Genomic DNA, 14,611 nt, shown 5'->3' with positions numbered 1-14,611 from the left:
CTCAGTTTGGCTCCATTTGCACCTTGGGGTTGAATTGTCCAAGGACAGCTGCAGCTTGGGAGGTCCCATCCTTCTTGTTCCTCCCTGCAGCCACCCTTGGCTGTGCTTTGGGGCTGGAAGTTGGTTTTTTTTTGGTTCTTTCTTTGCTTGTTTTGGTTTGTTTGTTTGGGGGGAGTTGGGGTGTTTTTCCTTGGGAAACACCACTCTGTATCCTTCAAAGTCTTCCCTTCCCGAAGATCTGTCTCATGCTGAGGTGAAGCAGCTTGGCACCACCTGGAATGTTCCTGAGGAGGAATGCCACCAACCTGAGCTCGTGATTTGGGGCTGGGCAGGCCTTGGCAGTGATTTGGGGTTTTGTTAATCACCTTTGGATTTGTGTGAATCTGGAAGGACTCTGGTTCTGAGCGAGATCAAGTGATGCCATAATTCCATTTTACTCCATGAAAACAGGAGTGAAAACGACCCAGGAAAAATACAGCACACAAAATAGGATAAATCTCCCACTGAGGCTGTGTACATCACTCCTGAATTTAATTTAATTTGGATCACCCATCATTTATCCAGCCCCCAGCTAGTCTGGAGTGAATCAGGGGACAGTGACAGTAAATTTCAAACCAGAGGGTGAAATTCTCTCTGGCCACGCTCTTGTCTTTGGTGACAGCAGCCCTGTGAAGGTAATGTGGAATAAATGAGAGAGACATTTATTTCACAGGCCCACAGCACCTGCGAGGCCAAACAGAAAAGTTGTCTCTCAAAACAATCTTTGGGAATTGCTTTGGCAATAAAATCAAGCCTACTGCAGTTTAGATATCGTTTTTGTGTGTGTGTGGAGTGTTGACATTTGCGATGTAGCAGGTTTTTATTTGATGTATTTTTGTTAACACGGGCTCTGATAAGATCTGCTCCTTCGCGCTGTTTGCCCGGAGAAGTGAAACAGGAAAAACGGGGCTGTCTGAGCAGCTCCATCGCAAAACAGCTTGGAATGGGCTGAGTTCCCATCCAGGAGCTCCTTCACTCAGCAGTGCTGGGGGAAGAACTTCCACACAAAGGGCAAAATGCAAATTTCCAGTGCTGGGCTTCCAAGGGCATGTATCAGCCTCTGTGCAAGTCACAGGGAGGCAAAAATCCCATTTAAAATAATCCCTACATTTAATTCTTTTATTAAAGGCATCTTCTAGATAGATACATTCCTCACATCCACAGACCTGAATAAGGGGCACAGGAATGTTGGAAGATCCCTCTGGCATAAGAATGTTGGAATATCTCTGGATAATTGGCACAGGAATGTTGGAATATCCCTAAATATGGGGAACAGGAATAATGGAATATCTCTGGATAAGGGACACAGGAATACTGGAATATCCCTGGATGTAGGACATAGGAATATTGGAATATCCCTGAACCAGACACTCAGGAATATTGGAATATCTCTGGATAAGGGGCACAGGAATGTTGGAAATTCTCTGGATAGAGGGCATGGGAATACTGAAATATCCCTGGGAAAGGGGCACAGGAACACCGGAATATTCCTGGCACAAGAATGTTGGACTATCTCAGAATAAGGAGCACAGGAATGTTGGAATATCCCTGTATAAGGAGCACAGGAATGTTGGAATATCCCAGGAAAAGGGTCCCAGCTGGCAGCACAGTGTCCCCAGGCCGTGCTGTCCCGGTGGCCTCTCCTGGTGTGCAGCAAACAGGAAGGAGAGGAGCTGCTGCCTGCCTCAGGAAGCTGACGTTAAGGAAGCTGTCCCCAAGCCTGGAAGAACCCTTTTGGAATATCAGCTCCTGCCCGCCCCCAGTTTCCCAGATTATTAATAACCTGCTGTGTTTTGGGAAGGGGCAGAGCAGAGCTGAGGGTGTTGGCTCCGTGGAATGAGTGCTCAGCACTCTCTGATCTCATTCTGTCATTGTTCCTGCCCCGCCACTCACCTACTGCTGATTACATTAATTCATTAATTACATCATGGCTATTCACTGCTGCAACAAACTGTTCTGCTGCTCGTGGCCAACCAGGGCCAGGGGACGAAAAGTTCCTCGAGGAATTTTGCTGGGGCTCTGAAGGCTGAGGGAAATCCATGACATGAATTGTGGGATGGAATCTGCAGAAGGGTGGGAAAGAAACTTACCTGGGCATCAGTGATGTCTTGGGAAGGCTGGAACAGAGGCTGCACAGAGCTGAGAATAAAGCAGAGATTTATTCCAAGGCTCCAGGATCCACCTGGGGCAGGACAAGAGCCTGGCCAGGGCTACAGCCAAGGGGGACCCAAGGTGGTCCCCAAATGGACAAAGGGTCCCCAGGGCTCAGCCTTGGCTCAGTTTGGCTCCATTTGCACCTTGGGGTTGAATTGTCCAAGGGCAGCTGCAGCTTGGGAGGTCCCATCCTTCTTGTTCCTCCCTGCAGCCACCCTTGGCTGTGCTTTGGGGCTGAAAGTTGTCCTTGGTGTCCATTGGGGAAAGGATTTGTTTTGTGTCCCTGCTGTGTGCAGAGAGCTGAGTGACACTGACTGTGAGCTCAGAGCTGCCCCTGGGCAGCACAGAGCCTGAAATAAGTGAAGCTCTTAAGGCATGATCAGGACAGACACCCGTGAGTCAGGGGAGGAGGAAATGCTGATTAGCGCTGGCACTGGTATTTGATTGCCTCACAGCTAATTTGCATTAAAGCCCAGGGGCCAGCTGAATTAAGGAGCAGGTTGGTTACTGATCTCCAAAGCAGAAGCCTGGACAGAAAATACATTTCTTTTCAGCTCTTCCACCTCTGTGTGGCTGCCCCATCCCTGGAAGTGTCCAAGGGCAGGTTGGATGGGGGCTGGAGCATCCTGGTGCTGTGGGAGCTGTCCCTGCCCATGGCAGGGGCTTGGAGGAAGATCTCTCAGGTCCTTTCCAACCCAAACCACTCCATGATTTTCAGCTCTAGGATGTGTCCCAGCTGTCGCACTTTGAAAAATTGAAACAGCAGGAGCTTGAGCAGAAATGGAGACTCTTGGGTCCTGTCAGCTGAATATCAAAATGCAAATGGCTCTCAGCTGATGGGAAGAGAACCAGGATGGGGAATTTCCAGGCAGGAGGAGGGATGACAATGACCCTGGGGGGATCCAGCTGCCCCATTCCAGTGTGAGACACAGGCTTAGCCTTGGCTCAGGTGTTCCTGCTCGCTGTTTCCCTGTTGGGCCATCCCAGTTCAGTCCCAGTTCAGCTTCAGCTGAACATCAGGGATATTTGGGCCAAGCAAATTGCCATATCAGAGAACTAGTTCCCATATCAGAGAACTGCAAGAGTTAATCCCATAATGAAATAGTGAATGTGGCATTAAAACAAGATTGCACCAAGTTCCTTGACTGACCTGCTGGGTCCAGTCCCCTCCCTGCAGCAGCTGCTGAGGGCTGGGGAGAGGAAGAGACTCCCCAGAGGGAACAGTTTTGGGTTTTCCCCTCTGCCAAAGTGTCTGGGACAAAGAATGGTAGCGAGGCCCCAAATCAAGAGCGTGGGGTTGCCAGCACTTTCCATTTCTCCTGGTATTTCAGTGTTTCCACTGCTGGCTCCTGCCTGAAGCCCTGCAGTGCAAATAAATTCGAATAGAGACTCACAGCTTTCTATGGATTTGGGGAATTGCTCTGAGTGGGAAGCAGAAGCTGCTTCCTTTTGAACCTGTGCTGTGGCTCTGAAATTGGCAACCAGCCTTCAGCATGGAGCAGCTTCCAGTCTGTCCTCTCTGACTTTAAAGGTCCAAATATCTTCATTTTTATTTTTATTTTTATTTTTATTTTTATTTTTATTTTTATTTTTATTTTTATTTTTATTTTTATTTTTATTTATTTTAATTGATCTTCTTGTAAGCAGATCTGGTTTCACTTAGATGAATTAAAAGTCAATATCTCTGTCGCTGTGAGTTGTTCCAGTGGGGATCACAGCACCACTGAGTGACTCAAAAACCTCTGCAAAGCTCTGCTGCTCTTCGGTGTCCACGTCTGGTCTCTAAAATGCTCAGTCAACACTTTGATTTTGGTGCTTTAGGCATCAAATGGGGAGTCTAAGAAATAAGTCATATTTTGTTTGGTGTGTTAGAATCAGAATGGTTTGGGTTGGAAGGGACCTTAAGGGATCATCCAGTGTTTTCTTTCATTTATTTTTAAATAACATAAAAATATCAATATATATATTACATTTATATAACAAATACATAAAAATTAATATATTATAATTTAATTTATTTATGTTAAAAGAAATTTATTCATTTATTTATTTGATAAATATTCTATATTATAAATAGATACTATATATTTATAATTTCATATTATAATATATTTTTATTTATGTAATATAGAAACATATTATATATTTATTTTTATACAGTTATAACTATACATTATATCAATATATGTATGATTTTATAATATAAATATACTATACTATACGATATGATATTGTATCATATCATATACCATAATGATCTCCTGATATGATATGATATGATATGATATGATATGATATGATATGATATGATATGATATGATATGATACTTATTTACTTGCAATATTTTCTGCTGTTGTTGAAGGGGTTTTGTACCAAAAGGCTGCGGGAGGGGCCGGGTGTCAGCTGCAGGGTGAAGTCTGCAGAGCTGTGTGCTGCAGCACTCGCTTGGCTCAGCTGGAGCCATGGGAAGAACAAAATTTTTCCTTTTCGAGGGAAATTTGAACCTTTTAAAAGCTTCACTCCGGTGGCATCCAAGATGTCACTGTGGGTGCGGGGTCGAGGCTTCCATTAGGATGGGCTCCAGCTGTGAAGGCAGCACAGCTGGAGTGCTCCTGGTCCTGCTCTGTGGTGGGAACCCCTCTCCTACATCCCCCAGATATGCCTCTGGGGTCAATTTTCGGGGATTTTGTGTTCCCTTTCCCCCTGCAGTGACCTGTGGGCATCTGAGCCGACCAACACTACAGACGTTGGTTTAACCTGGCAGAGAGCAGGGTTAGATGGGATTTGGGGATGGAATTCCTGGCTGGGAAGGTGGGCAGACCCTGGCACAGGGTGCCCAGAGCAGCTGTGGCTGACCCCTGGGAATATCCAAGGCCAGGTTGGATTTGGAACAGCCTGAGATAGTGGAAGGACAGATCAGAAGCAGAAGGATTGGCTGTGAATACCAGGAGAACTCCTTTGCAACAAAAAGAGCAAGAGGAAGGAAGGGAAGAAAGAAGGAAGAGCCTCAATGCTGTCCTACAATAGATTTATTTAAGTTTTTGTGGGTGGTGGATTTTTTTTTTTTTTCAAGGAACAAGCGTTGGAGCCAATCCCAAAGCAGCTCCCAAGGTTCTGACTTGTCACATTTCTGGTCTCTGAGCTGAAACCTTTCCAGGGTTACACAACAATGACTAAAACTGGAAACCTTTCAGATCATTTCCAAAATGAAGCAGGAAACTGAGGTGATTGCTAAAGCAACGCTGGAAACAGAGACAGAGACACCACTTCTGTGTGTGGGGGTGAGAGTGAGCGCCCAATTTCATCAGGAGGTTTGGGGTTGTTTTCTTTTTTGATCTGATCTCAGAACGGAGTTATCCTTGGAGCCCAGATCTTCACATTGTTTTGCTGAATGTTTTACAAACAGGCTGTTGAGTGAAGTTTGTCACCGAACAAAAATTCACCCCTATTGTTTACACAATGGGAAAAGGGAGTCATAAAAGGGGTGTAGCAGCAATTTGTTAGGTATTAGGTTACGGTGCAAGAGGGATTATCCTCACAAAACACTGAGCCCTGAACTCCAAATATCGGGATTAAATTGACAATTACATCCAGTGAAAAGGCTCAGCTTGATGCTGGAGGCTTTGAAGTGACTGTTCTGAGCGAGCTGACAATCAGGAGTTGTTCTGGCACGGCTTGCTCTGCTCTAGAGGAACTACATAAAAATATAAATGTGATAAGAAAATCTGCTCCCGCTGGTGTTTGCTTTGTGGCAGCCCTTCACGGGGTAAAAGCAGGCGCTGGGTTCTGCCACTGCACTCCTTTATGACCTTTGAAATACAGGAATTTCCTCCCATATCTGATTGGGGTGAAAAGTTGAAAGGATACCAGTTTGGGGGTTCAGTGTGGAGGCCCCTGAACACAGCTCTCTGGGGCTGTTCTGTATCTCCCTGAGCATTTCAGGATCTAGCACAGGAAAATCCTGGGCTTGCAGAATTCAGAATGATTCTGGTTTCAGAACTCCGCTTTAGAACAACTCTCTGCTATTTAATCTAAAGAAACCTTTTGAGATTTCTCTGTTTCTGCCTTCCTACCACCCTGCCTGGCTTTGCTGCTTTATTTTTTTATCTCTGACAAGCTTCCATTTGAAAGGGAGGGAAAATACATTTATAAGAAGGGAGAGAAAAAAATCCTGTGAACTTCGGCTGTGCTGCAATGCAAGGGGAGGCTCACGATGTGCACAAACATGCCCAGAAATCCAGGAAAAAAAAAAAAAAAAAACAACACCCAAAAAAACCCCAAAACAAACCCAGAGAAAGTAAAAGCAAAACAGAAAACGGGGAGGGTTTCTGTGTCAGTGTTAGAGGAAGGTGAAAACGCTTCCTGGCAACGTCTGAGAGTAATTTGCTCACCTGAGGCAGTCCCCACCGTGCAATTCCAAATACCTCTGAGAAATCCAAGTTTTAACCGAACCAAGAAAGCTTCCCTCAGGTCCTGGGAGCAATGCTTGTCTGAGGGCCTTGCTCTGCATTGGTTCTTTCTTACTCGATGCAGCTCCAGGATTGGATATTTGGTTTTGGTTTAGGGAGCTCTGCATCTCCTTTCTTATTGCAGACATAGTTTGGATTGTTTTGGGAAATCCCAACCTGTTCCGTGGCTTCCTACACCAGCCCAAAACTCATCTCAGACATCCACAGGAGCATTTCTATGATGACAACTTGTACTTGGGAGAAACCCTGCACAGAGTCAGGCTTTCCAAAACCAGTCACCTCCACGCCAAAGTTGTCTCCTGGTTGTGGCAGATGAGCAGAAAATCAGAGTGGCCTTTACCCTTTACTTGGTGTCACCATCCAAGGTTCTTCCCATCCAAATCCGAAGATGGTGCAGGTGCAACACACTTTTGGAACTGTGGAGATTTTCTGATGGTGACAGCAGAGGATGGGACCCACTCAGGAGCCTTTGATCCATGAAGTCGAGTCCCTTTAAAGTCCTGGGATGTTTGGGAGTGTTTTCAAGGATCACAGGCTTGAAGCACGCAATAAGAAAAGTGATGGAATCATGGAATATTGAGCTGGGAGGGATGAAGGATGGTCCAGTCCAGCTCCTGGCCCTGACACCCCAACAATCCCACCCTGGGAGCAGTGTCCAAATTCTCCTGGAGCTCTGGCAGCCTCGAGGCCGTGCCCATTCCTCTGGGGGAAGAACCTTTCCCAAAATCCAACCTAAACCTCCCCTGGAACAGCTCCAGCATTCCCTGGTTCCTGTCCTTGTCAGGGAGCAGAGATTGGAGCTGCCCCTCAAGACAAAACCCTACAAATGTTTTGATTTAAGATTATATTGGCTCCTTTTATTTAAGACCATATTGGCTCCTGATTAGAGTTCACTTCATTTTCACACCTCACATTATGATGCCCTTAAAAAAACCCATCGAAAAACCCCAACCTTCAACAGTTTCCAGTTTTTGTTTGTTGTTAAACACAACTTTGAAAATGTTGGGTCAAGCATCTTCAATAGACCAGGCTGCAGTATTTGTTTAAAAAATCTGACTAAAGCAAGTCATATGAATGTTTCCAAAGACCCTGTTCCAAGAGGTATTTTTGGAAACATTAATGTTGTGTTTTTTAATGAAGGCCACATTCTGAGGCTACGACACCATATGTCACATTCATTTCTGGACTGGAAAAAAAAAAAAAGGAAAAAAAAAAAGGAAAGAGAGAAAAAAAAAAAAAAAGAAATGGAAACTATGTTTGGCTTTTAAGTGTTTTTGGATGAATGTTTCTGCATGCTTGTCATTGTTCCTTGGATGAGGGGAGAGTTCTTGGGCTGTTAATCCAGTCCATCCTATATATTTTACTCTCCATGGGCCTGACTCTCCTCTGCCTGGAAGTGTGTGCAGTCATTTCTGCTCAGGCAAAGGGAGTGAAGACCTGAGGAAAAGAATTCCCCTAGGGAAGTTGGTTTTTCTGAAATTCACTTTTCTTAAATTCATTTTCCATGGATTTCCATGGATTTCCTGGCTCCATTGAAAACCTACATCCGAACGCTGAAACCAGCTTAAAAATGGGAAAAGAGCTTGTCATTTTTCCATCAAAAATGTGTAATTTCTGGAAGAATAATGACACGTTTCCCACAAAAATTTTAGGGTGTGGTTTTTTTTTTTTTTTTTTTTTTTTTTTTTTTTTTTTTTTTTTTTTTTTTTTTTTTTCCTTTAGGAGTATCAGTTAGAAGAATGAAATTAGCAAAAAATCAGAATTTTTCTGCTGTGTCCCCACCACTTCTGACTGGTTTGTGTGTTAATGGTCGGGATGTCATGGAATGAGCTGGAGATCTGCAGGAAAAGGATTTGCCTTTTTAAAGGATGTGCTTTTCATTGGATTCCAGGTGATGAGGTCTCAATTTCTAACATAATTCTTGTTCTTGGTCACTAAATATGGCCCAGGAGTGGCACTGCTCAGTTCTTCTCTGCTCTGACAGGGGAATGTCCTAATCCACATCACTTCCTAAATTTGTGTCACCCACAACTTCCATTAACACCCGCCATGTTTGTTTCAGACTCATTAATCAATTGTTTTTTTTCTTAATCGAGGAAAATGAGGAAAATGACAAAAAGCAATTAATTACCTCCAATATTTGGCCAAATTTAAGTGGTTTGTGCCATTTTTGACTGCTCAGGGGAGCTCATCTTGCTTGTAATGTCGCTTTATGGGATCATTAAAGGACTTACTCACAATAGAGTCACCACAAAGGTTTTGATTTCTCTTTTCATCCACAGACCAAGTTTTAGGGTTGATAAGGACATTTCCAACTGGTTGAATTTGTAGCTGTCTCATATTCCCAGGCCTGCTTTTGAGCAAAGTTGTGTGATGGATGTCACAGCCTGTACCCTTCCAAAAATTACCTGTGATGGCCGCCGAGTAAATGGGAGCAGATTTGGAAACTCAAATAAAACCAGACTTTCTCCTTTATTTCACAGATTTCCAATGAACAAAGAAAACAGCCCCTGGGACTTGCTGTAGGCTGAGGCAGAGATGATGAAGATGAATGACCAAAGTGGCTGCTACAGGCCCGTGAATATCCAGGGAAACAAGGTCAGTTACCGCGGCACCTGTCGGGAGAGTCCGGAGAAGGAGGTGAAAAAGCTGCAGAGGAGATTTCTCCACAAGGATGGCAGCTGCAACGTCTACTTCAAGCACATCTTCGGGGAGTGGGAGAGCTACGTGGTGGACATTTTCACCACGCTGGTGGACATCAAGTGGCGCCACATGTTTGTGATTTTCTCCCTGTCCTACGTGCTGTCGTGGCTGTTCTTCGGCCTGGCCTTCTGGCTGATTGCCGTCCAGCACGGGGACGTGTTCAACGACGAGGAGGTCACGCCATGTGTGGCCAACGTGCACAGCTTCACGGGAGCCTTCCTGTTCTCCCTGGAGACACAGACCACCATCGGCTACGGGTACCGCTGCGTGACCGAGGAGTGCTCGCTGGCCATCCTCATGGTGATCCTGCAGTCGGTGCTGAGCTGCATCATCGACACCTTCATCATCGGGGCGGCCTTGGCCAAGATGGCCACGGCCCGGAAAAGGGCCCAGACCATCCGTTTCAGCTACTACGCCGTGGTGGGGCTGAGGGATGACAAGTTCTGCCTGATGTGGCGCATCGGGGACTTCCGGCCCAACCACATGGTGGAGGGCTCGGTGCGCGCCCAGCTGCTGCGCTACAAGGAGGACAAGGAGGGCAGGATGACCATGGAGTACCGGGACCTGAAGCTGCTCAATGACCAGATCATACTGGTCACGCCTGTCACTGTGGTCCACGAGATCGACGCCGACAGCCCCTTGTACGGCCTGGACCGCAAAGCTTTGGCCAAGGACAACTTTGAGATCTTGGTGACGTTTGTCTACACGGGCGACTCCACGGGGACTTCCCACCAGTCGCGGAGCTCCTACGTCCCCAGGGAGATCCTGTGGGGCCACAGGTTCAACGACGTCCTGCACGTCAAGAAGAAGTACTACAAGGTGGACTGCCTGCAGTTCGAGGAGACCACGGAGGTGTACGCCCCTCACTGCAGCGCCATGCAGCTGGACAGGAAGGAGCAGGAGTGGAGCCGCGCCGAGAAGACGCGGGAGAAGCCAGCGGAGAAGTCGGCCCTGGAAATCAAGCCCGACCAAAAGTCCTTCAGCGCCGTCGCCCTCGTCACCAGCTGTGAGGATCCTGAGGAGCCTGTGACAACTTCCAGCCAGCCTTCTGGGGAGGATTCCTACAGGAAAGCAGCTGTGACCTTGAGCAGGCTCTCCATAGAGTCCCAGATCTGACTTCTCCTGCCCTTAAAAGCCCTCCCAACAAATTCTCCCCTCGTAGCTCCTCAAGTACAAACAATGGACAATGTGCAGCAGTATTTGTATCCCAGACTTCGTGCCCACGCTGTCACACGCTGTCCCCCACTGTCACACCCTGCTGGGATGCCAGGGGCAGCTCTGCACTGGTTGCTGTGGGCACAAGGGAGCAGCTCCTACTTGTGAAGCCCAGAGAGCCCCTGAACTTGTGCAAACCCTGTGAGAACTTCCTTCCCCCGCAAGGACCAGGGTTGGCCGTGCCCAGAGACACAGGATGACCCCGGCAGGGCACACAAACCATGCCCTGTACCCTCTGGGTCGGGGTTGCAAAGCTGCCTCATTGGTTTGGAAAGTCCACTCCCAGTTCCTCCAGGAGGCTCGGAAGCTCCATTGTCCCAACAGATGATTCCTCAGAAGCAGCCTCATCCCAGAGCTCCTCTGGGGAATCTGTGGGGCTGTTCTCTGTAAGACAAAGGAATAACTGACCCCAGTGTTGCTGGGTGGCTTTGGACACCTGCTCACACCCTGCCCAGTCCTATGGGATCCACAGTGGGATTATGGAGAGCTTTCACTCCCTAATCATGAACCATTCCCTGAGGTGCTGCTGCCTCAGCAGCTGGGGAAGTGCAGAAAGTAAAAAAAAAAAAAAAAAAAAAAAAAAAAAAAAAAAAAAAAAAAATCAAAACAAGACCTCCAGTTTTAAATCAGCAAAATCATGTTGAGCCTTGAGGAGAGGATCATGTCTGGAGTGAGCTGTGCAATATTTTATATCAAATCCTCTTTCATTTCACTTTGCTTTTCTTTTTAGCGTGTTGTGCTTCCTCGCAAAGACAAAGATCAATCTGGAGAACAAACAAGGTGATTCTGTCAAAATGAAAAATGCTTGTCTGAGATGGCTGTGCAAAAACGATCCTTCATGGAGAAATCCAACAACAACTCTGCCGGCTCTGACTGGGAAAAAATGGAAAACACTGATGCTCTAAAGGTGTCTGTGACGTGCAAGTTCCATGCTCTGCACATCTCTGTAATTATTTAGTGAGCAATGCCTCATCATGCTTTTGCCCCTGATGATTGCAGTTCGTTTGCGTTGTGTTTAATTACCCTGCAAATGTAAAATAATCACATCGGAGTTCGTGGGGCTGATCTCACCTGACCTTAACAGCAAAGAAATTCAGTGTTTGCCTCCTCTCTGTGCTTCCTGGAACTCTCCTGTCTCCACTGGGGAGTTCACCCCGCCTTGCTCAGGTTTTTAGGGAGCTGAGGGCAGCAGGATGAGTTTATCCTGGAAATGTTCGTCCCTCTCCACTGATTGTGGAGGGAGATGAAACGACTGCTGTGGAAATGCCGGCTAACTTTAGGCTGCTAAAATTAGGTCTGACGAGTCACTCACATCATTCTGACTAATTAATTGGGGTTTTATGAGCTCATCACGTTTAATGAAGAAAAAAATAACCTTCTAAGTGCTGGGTTTTCTTTATTTCTTGCTGTTTACTCCATGTAATAGTAGGATTGCTGGATTGTTTTAATATACTTCTCTTTTGCTAGCACTTGTCTCTGGATAAGCATGACCCCTTTAGGTAAAACTGAAGCCTGGGGGGGTGTTAGTTATTTCAAAACTTGTTAATTAGCGTATTTTATGTGCTGATTCATCAGCAGCAACCACTTATAAGTGCAGTAAAAACCATCTTCTTGTATCCTGGATTTAAACACTGGCAGACAGGGGGGAAATAGTCTAGAAAAAAATGGCAAGGAATGTAGGAAAATGTAGGAAAATGTGGAAGGGTCTCAGTACTTCTGTGGTGTTGGAAAAAACCACCATTGGACACCGTTGGAATTGAATAAAATAGAATATCACCTTCCAGACATGGGAATTAACCCTTCCACTCCCCTCAGATCCTGTCTGGGGTGCTTTTATTTAATGCTGGGCACCCCTTTTTGGGAAAGACGTGGAGGAATTGGAAGGGAATCGGGGGATGTGGAAAAGTTGTCTGTGAGGAAGGAGGGAAATGGCTCAAGGTGTTTCAGCCCTAAAAAGGGGTGGGAGGCACAGAACTCTCAAACACAGAAATTGCATTTGGGAGTGGGGGAAAATCTGGGGCTGGGAGAGGATGGGACAGGAAAAGATGGGATTAAACTGGGGGGAAAGGGAGGGAAGATAATTAGGAAACACTTAAAGAGAGTGAATGTGACAGAGATGAGGGGTTGTAACCTTTGTGGTGGCTCTGGGAAACCTGATGGAGGAGGAAGGAGAGAAGGAGCGAGGCAGAAAAGCCAGCCTGGAACTTCCCCAGCCTTCTGCCGTGGAGGCTGGTGTGCCAATAATGTAAATGTTCTCCCTTGGAGACACAACAACCCTCAGGTTCCATGTACATGGTGGTTCCCCTGAGGGAAAAACCCCAGCAGACTGCTCTGCCCTCAGGGCAAGCAAATGTGTTCCTCCCATGAGGCTTTGTGATTGATATGTAAATCAGTTATACCTCATTGGTCCTTTCCCTACTTCCTCCTTTTTACCCTACCTGATTGGTCTGTTTTCAATCCTTCCCCCTGATTGGTTCATTTCTTCTTTTTACCCTACCTGATTGGTCTGTTTCCAAGCCTTCACCTGATTGGTTCATTTCTCAATTCTCCACCTGATTGGCCAAGTTATGTAGCCCCGCCCCCTGGCAGACCTATGTAAGTCCCTGCTCTGTCTGGTTCTTCTCCCTTGCATCCATTTGAGGGACCAGGAGAATAAAAGTTCTGAGGAACCTCCAGACCAAGACCCTGTCTCTCCTTTCATGTTGCCCTGAAGGCTCAGCTCACAACTGAGCTGGAATCACTGGGCTGAGCTGGGATCACTCACTGGGCTGAGCTGGGATCACTGGGCTGAGCTGGGATCACTCACTGGGCTCAGCTGGGATCACTGGGCTGAGCTGGAATCACTGGGCTGAGCTGGGATCACTCACTGGGCTGAGCTGGGATCACTGGGCTGAGCTGGAGTCACTCACTGGGCTGAGCTGGAGTCACTCACTGGGCTGAGCTGGGATCACTGGGCTGAGCTGGAATCACTGGGCTGAGCTGGGATCGATCACTGGGCTGAGCTGGGATCACTGGGCTGAGCTGGGATCACTCACTGGGCTGAGCTGGGATCACTGGGCACAGCTGGAATCACTCACTGGGCCGAGCTGGGATCACTCACTGGGCTGAGCTGGAATCACTGGGCTGAGCTGGAATCACTGGGCTGAGCTGGGATCACTGGGCTGAGCTGGGATCACTCACTGGGCTCAGCTGGGATCACTGGGCTGAGCTGGAATCACTCACTTGGGCTGAGCTGGGATCACTGGGCTGTTGCAGACCTGCCCGTGTGACCAGCTGTGTCCTTCTCAGGCCATTTCTCTGGGGACATTGTGGCGCTGCCCACCTGTGACATTCTGCTCTGTGACCCCAAGATTTCCACCCGCAGGGCGTGTCCCACGTGGACACTGCTGGCTTTGCAAGGGCTCACCCACGGGGTTTGCTTCATCCCAGAGTAAAGGGACTCCGAGAGGTGAGGTGTTGCTGGGATAAGTGACCAGAATCCCCACGTTCCTTCCCAAGGTGCCAATTCCAGGTGCTGGGTGCCAAAGCAGCTCCCCTTGTGAAGCTGGGGGAGCTCAGCTGCCTTTCCCTCCCCAAGTTCTCTTCCCTGTGAGCCTCTGGGAAAAAAATTCTTCCTTTGGAATGGCTTTGCTGGAAGTGAAAGTACCAGGAGTCAGGTTTAGGGGTTTGTCCTGTCCTGAGAGATACAAATAATAAATAAAAATATATGAATATGGCTGGTAAGGTGTGTCTGGGTCAGCTGGTGAGGGTCAGGAAGAAACTTTTCTCTTGAGCATGTTAATTCATAAAAAGCTATTTTATATTTTTCTTGTATTTTTATCTCCAGCCTCTGATCCCAGCCCATGCTGGGGAACCACTGCCCTCAACCAGCCTGGCTTTTTTTCTGTTTGCTGCTTTAATTTCATTTATCCCAGTACAAACCCTGTCTATAATAACGATGAATAACAAAGCATGCAGTTCTTCTCTTTTTTCTTTTCTATGAATAAAGATGTCAAAATAAAGAATATTCCTCTGCCACACACCTTGTGAG

At 46.9% G+C, this 14,611-nt stretch overlaps 1 protein-coding gene across 1 annotated transcript in view; it reads left to right on the top strand.

The window, feature by feature from the left end:
• The window catches only part of KCNJ16 (potassium inwardly rectifying channel subfamily J member 16), a 33,356-nt gene extending 20,327 nt beyond the window's left edge, over positions 1-13,029 (top strand). The window contains exon 3 of the mRNA XM_066332331.1: positions 9,147-13,029. Within this exon, the coding sequence (XP_066188428.1) occupies positions 9,202-10,482 (1,281 nt within the window). The 5' untranslated portion in view covers positions 9,147-9,201 and the 3' untranslated portion in view covers positions 10,483-13,029. The remainder of the gene's footprint in view (positions 1-9,146) is intronic.
• Positions 13,030-14,611: the final 1,582 nt, after the last annotated feature.

The sequence above is a fragment of the Sylvia atricapilla genome, chromosome 18, assembly GCF_009819655.1.
Source record: "Sylvia atricapilla isolate bSylAtr1 chromosome 18, bSylAtr1.pri, whole genome shotgun sequence".
In the NCBI taxonomy this organism is placed as follows: Eukaryota; Metazoa; Chordata; class Aves; order Passeriformes; family Sylviidae; genus Sylvia; species Sylvia atricapilla.
The sequence above is the reverse complement of the archived record's forward strand: the minus strand, read 5'-3'. Positions and strand labels throughout refer to the sequence as shown.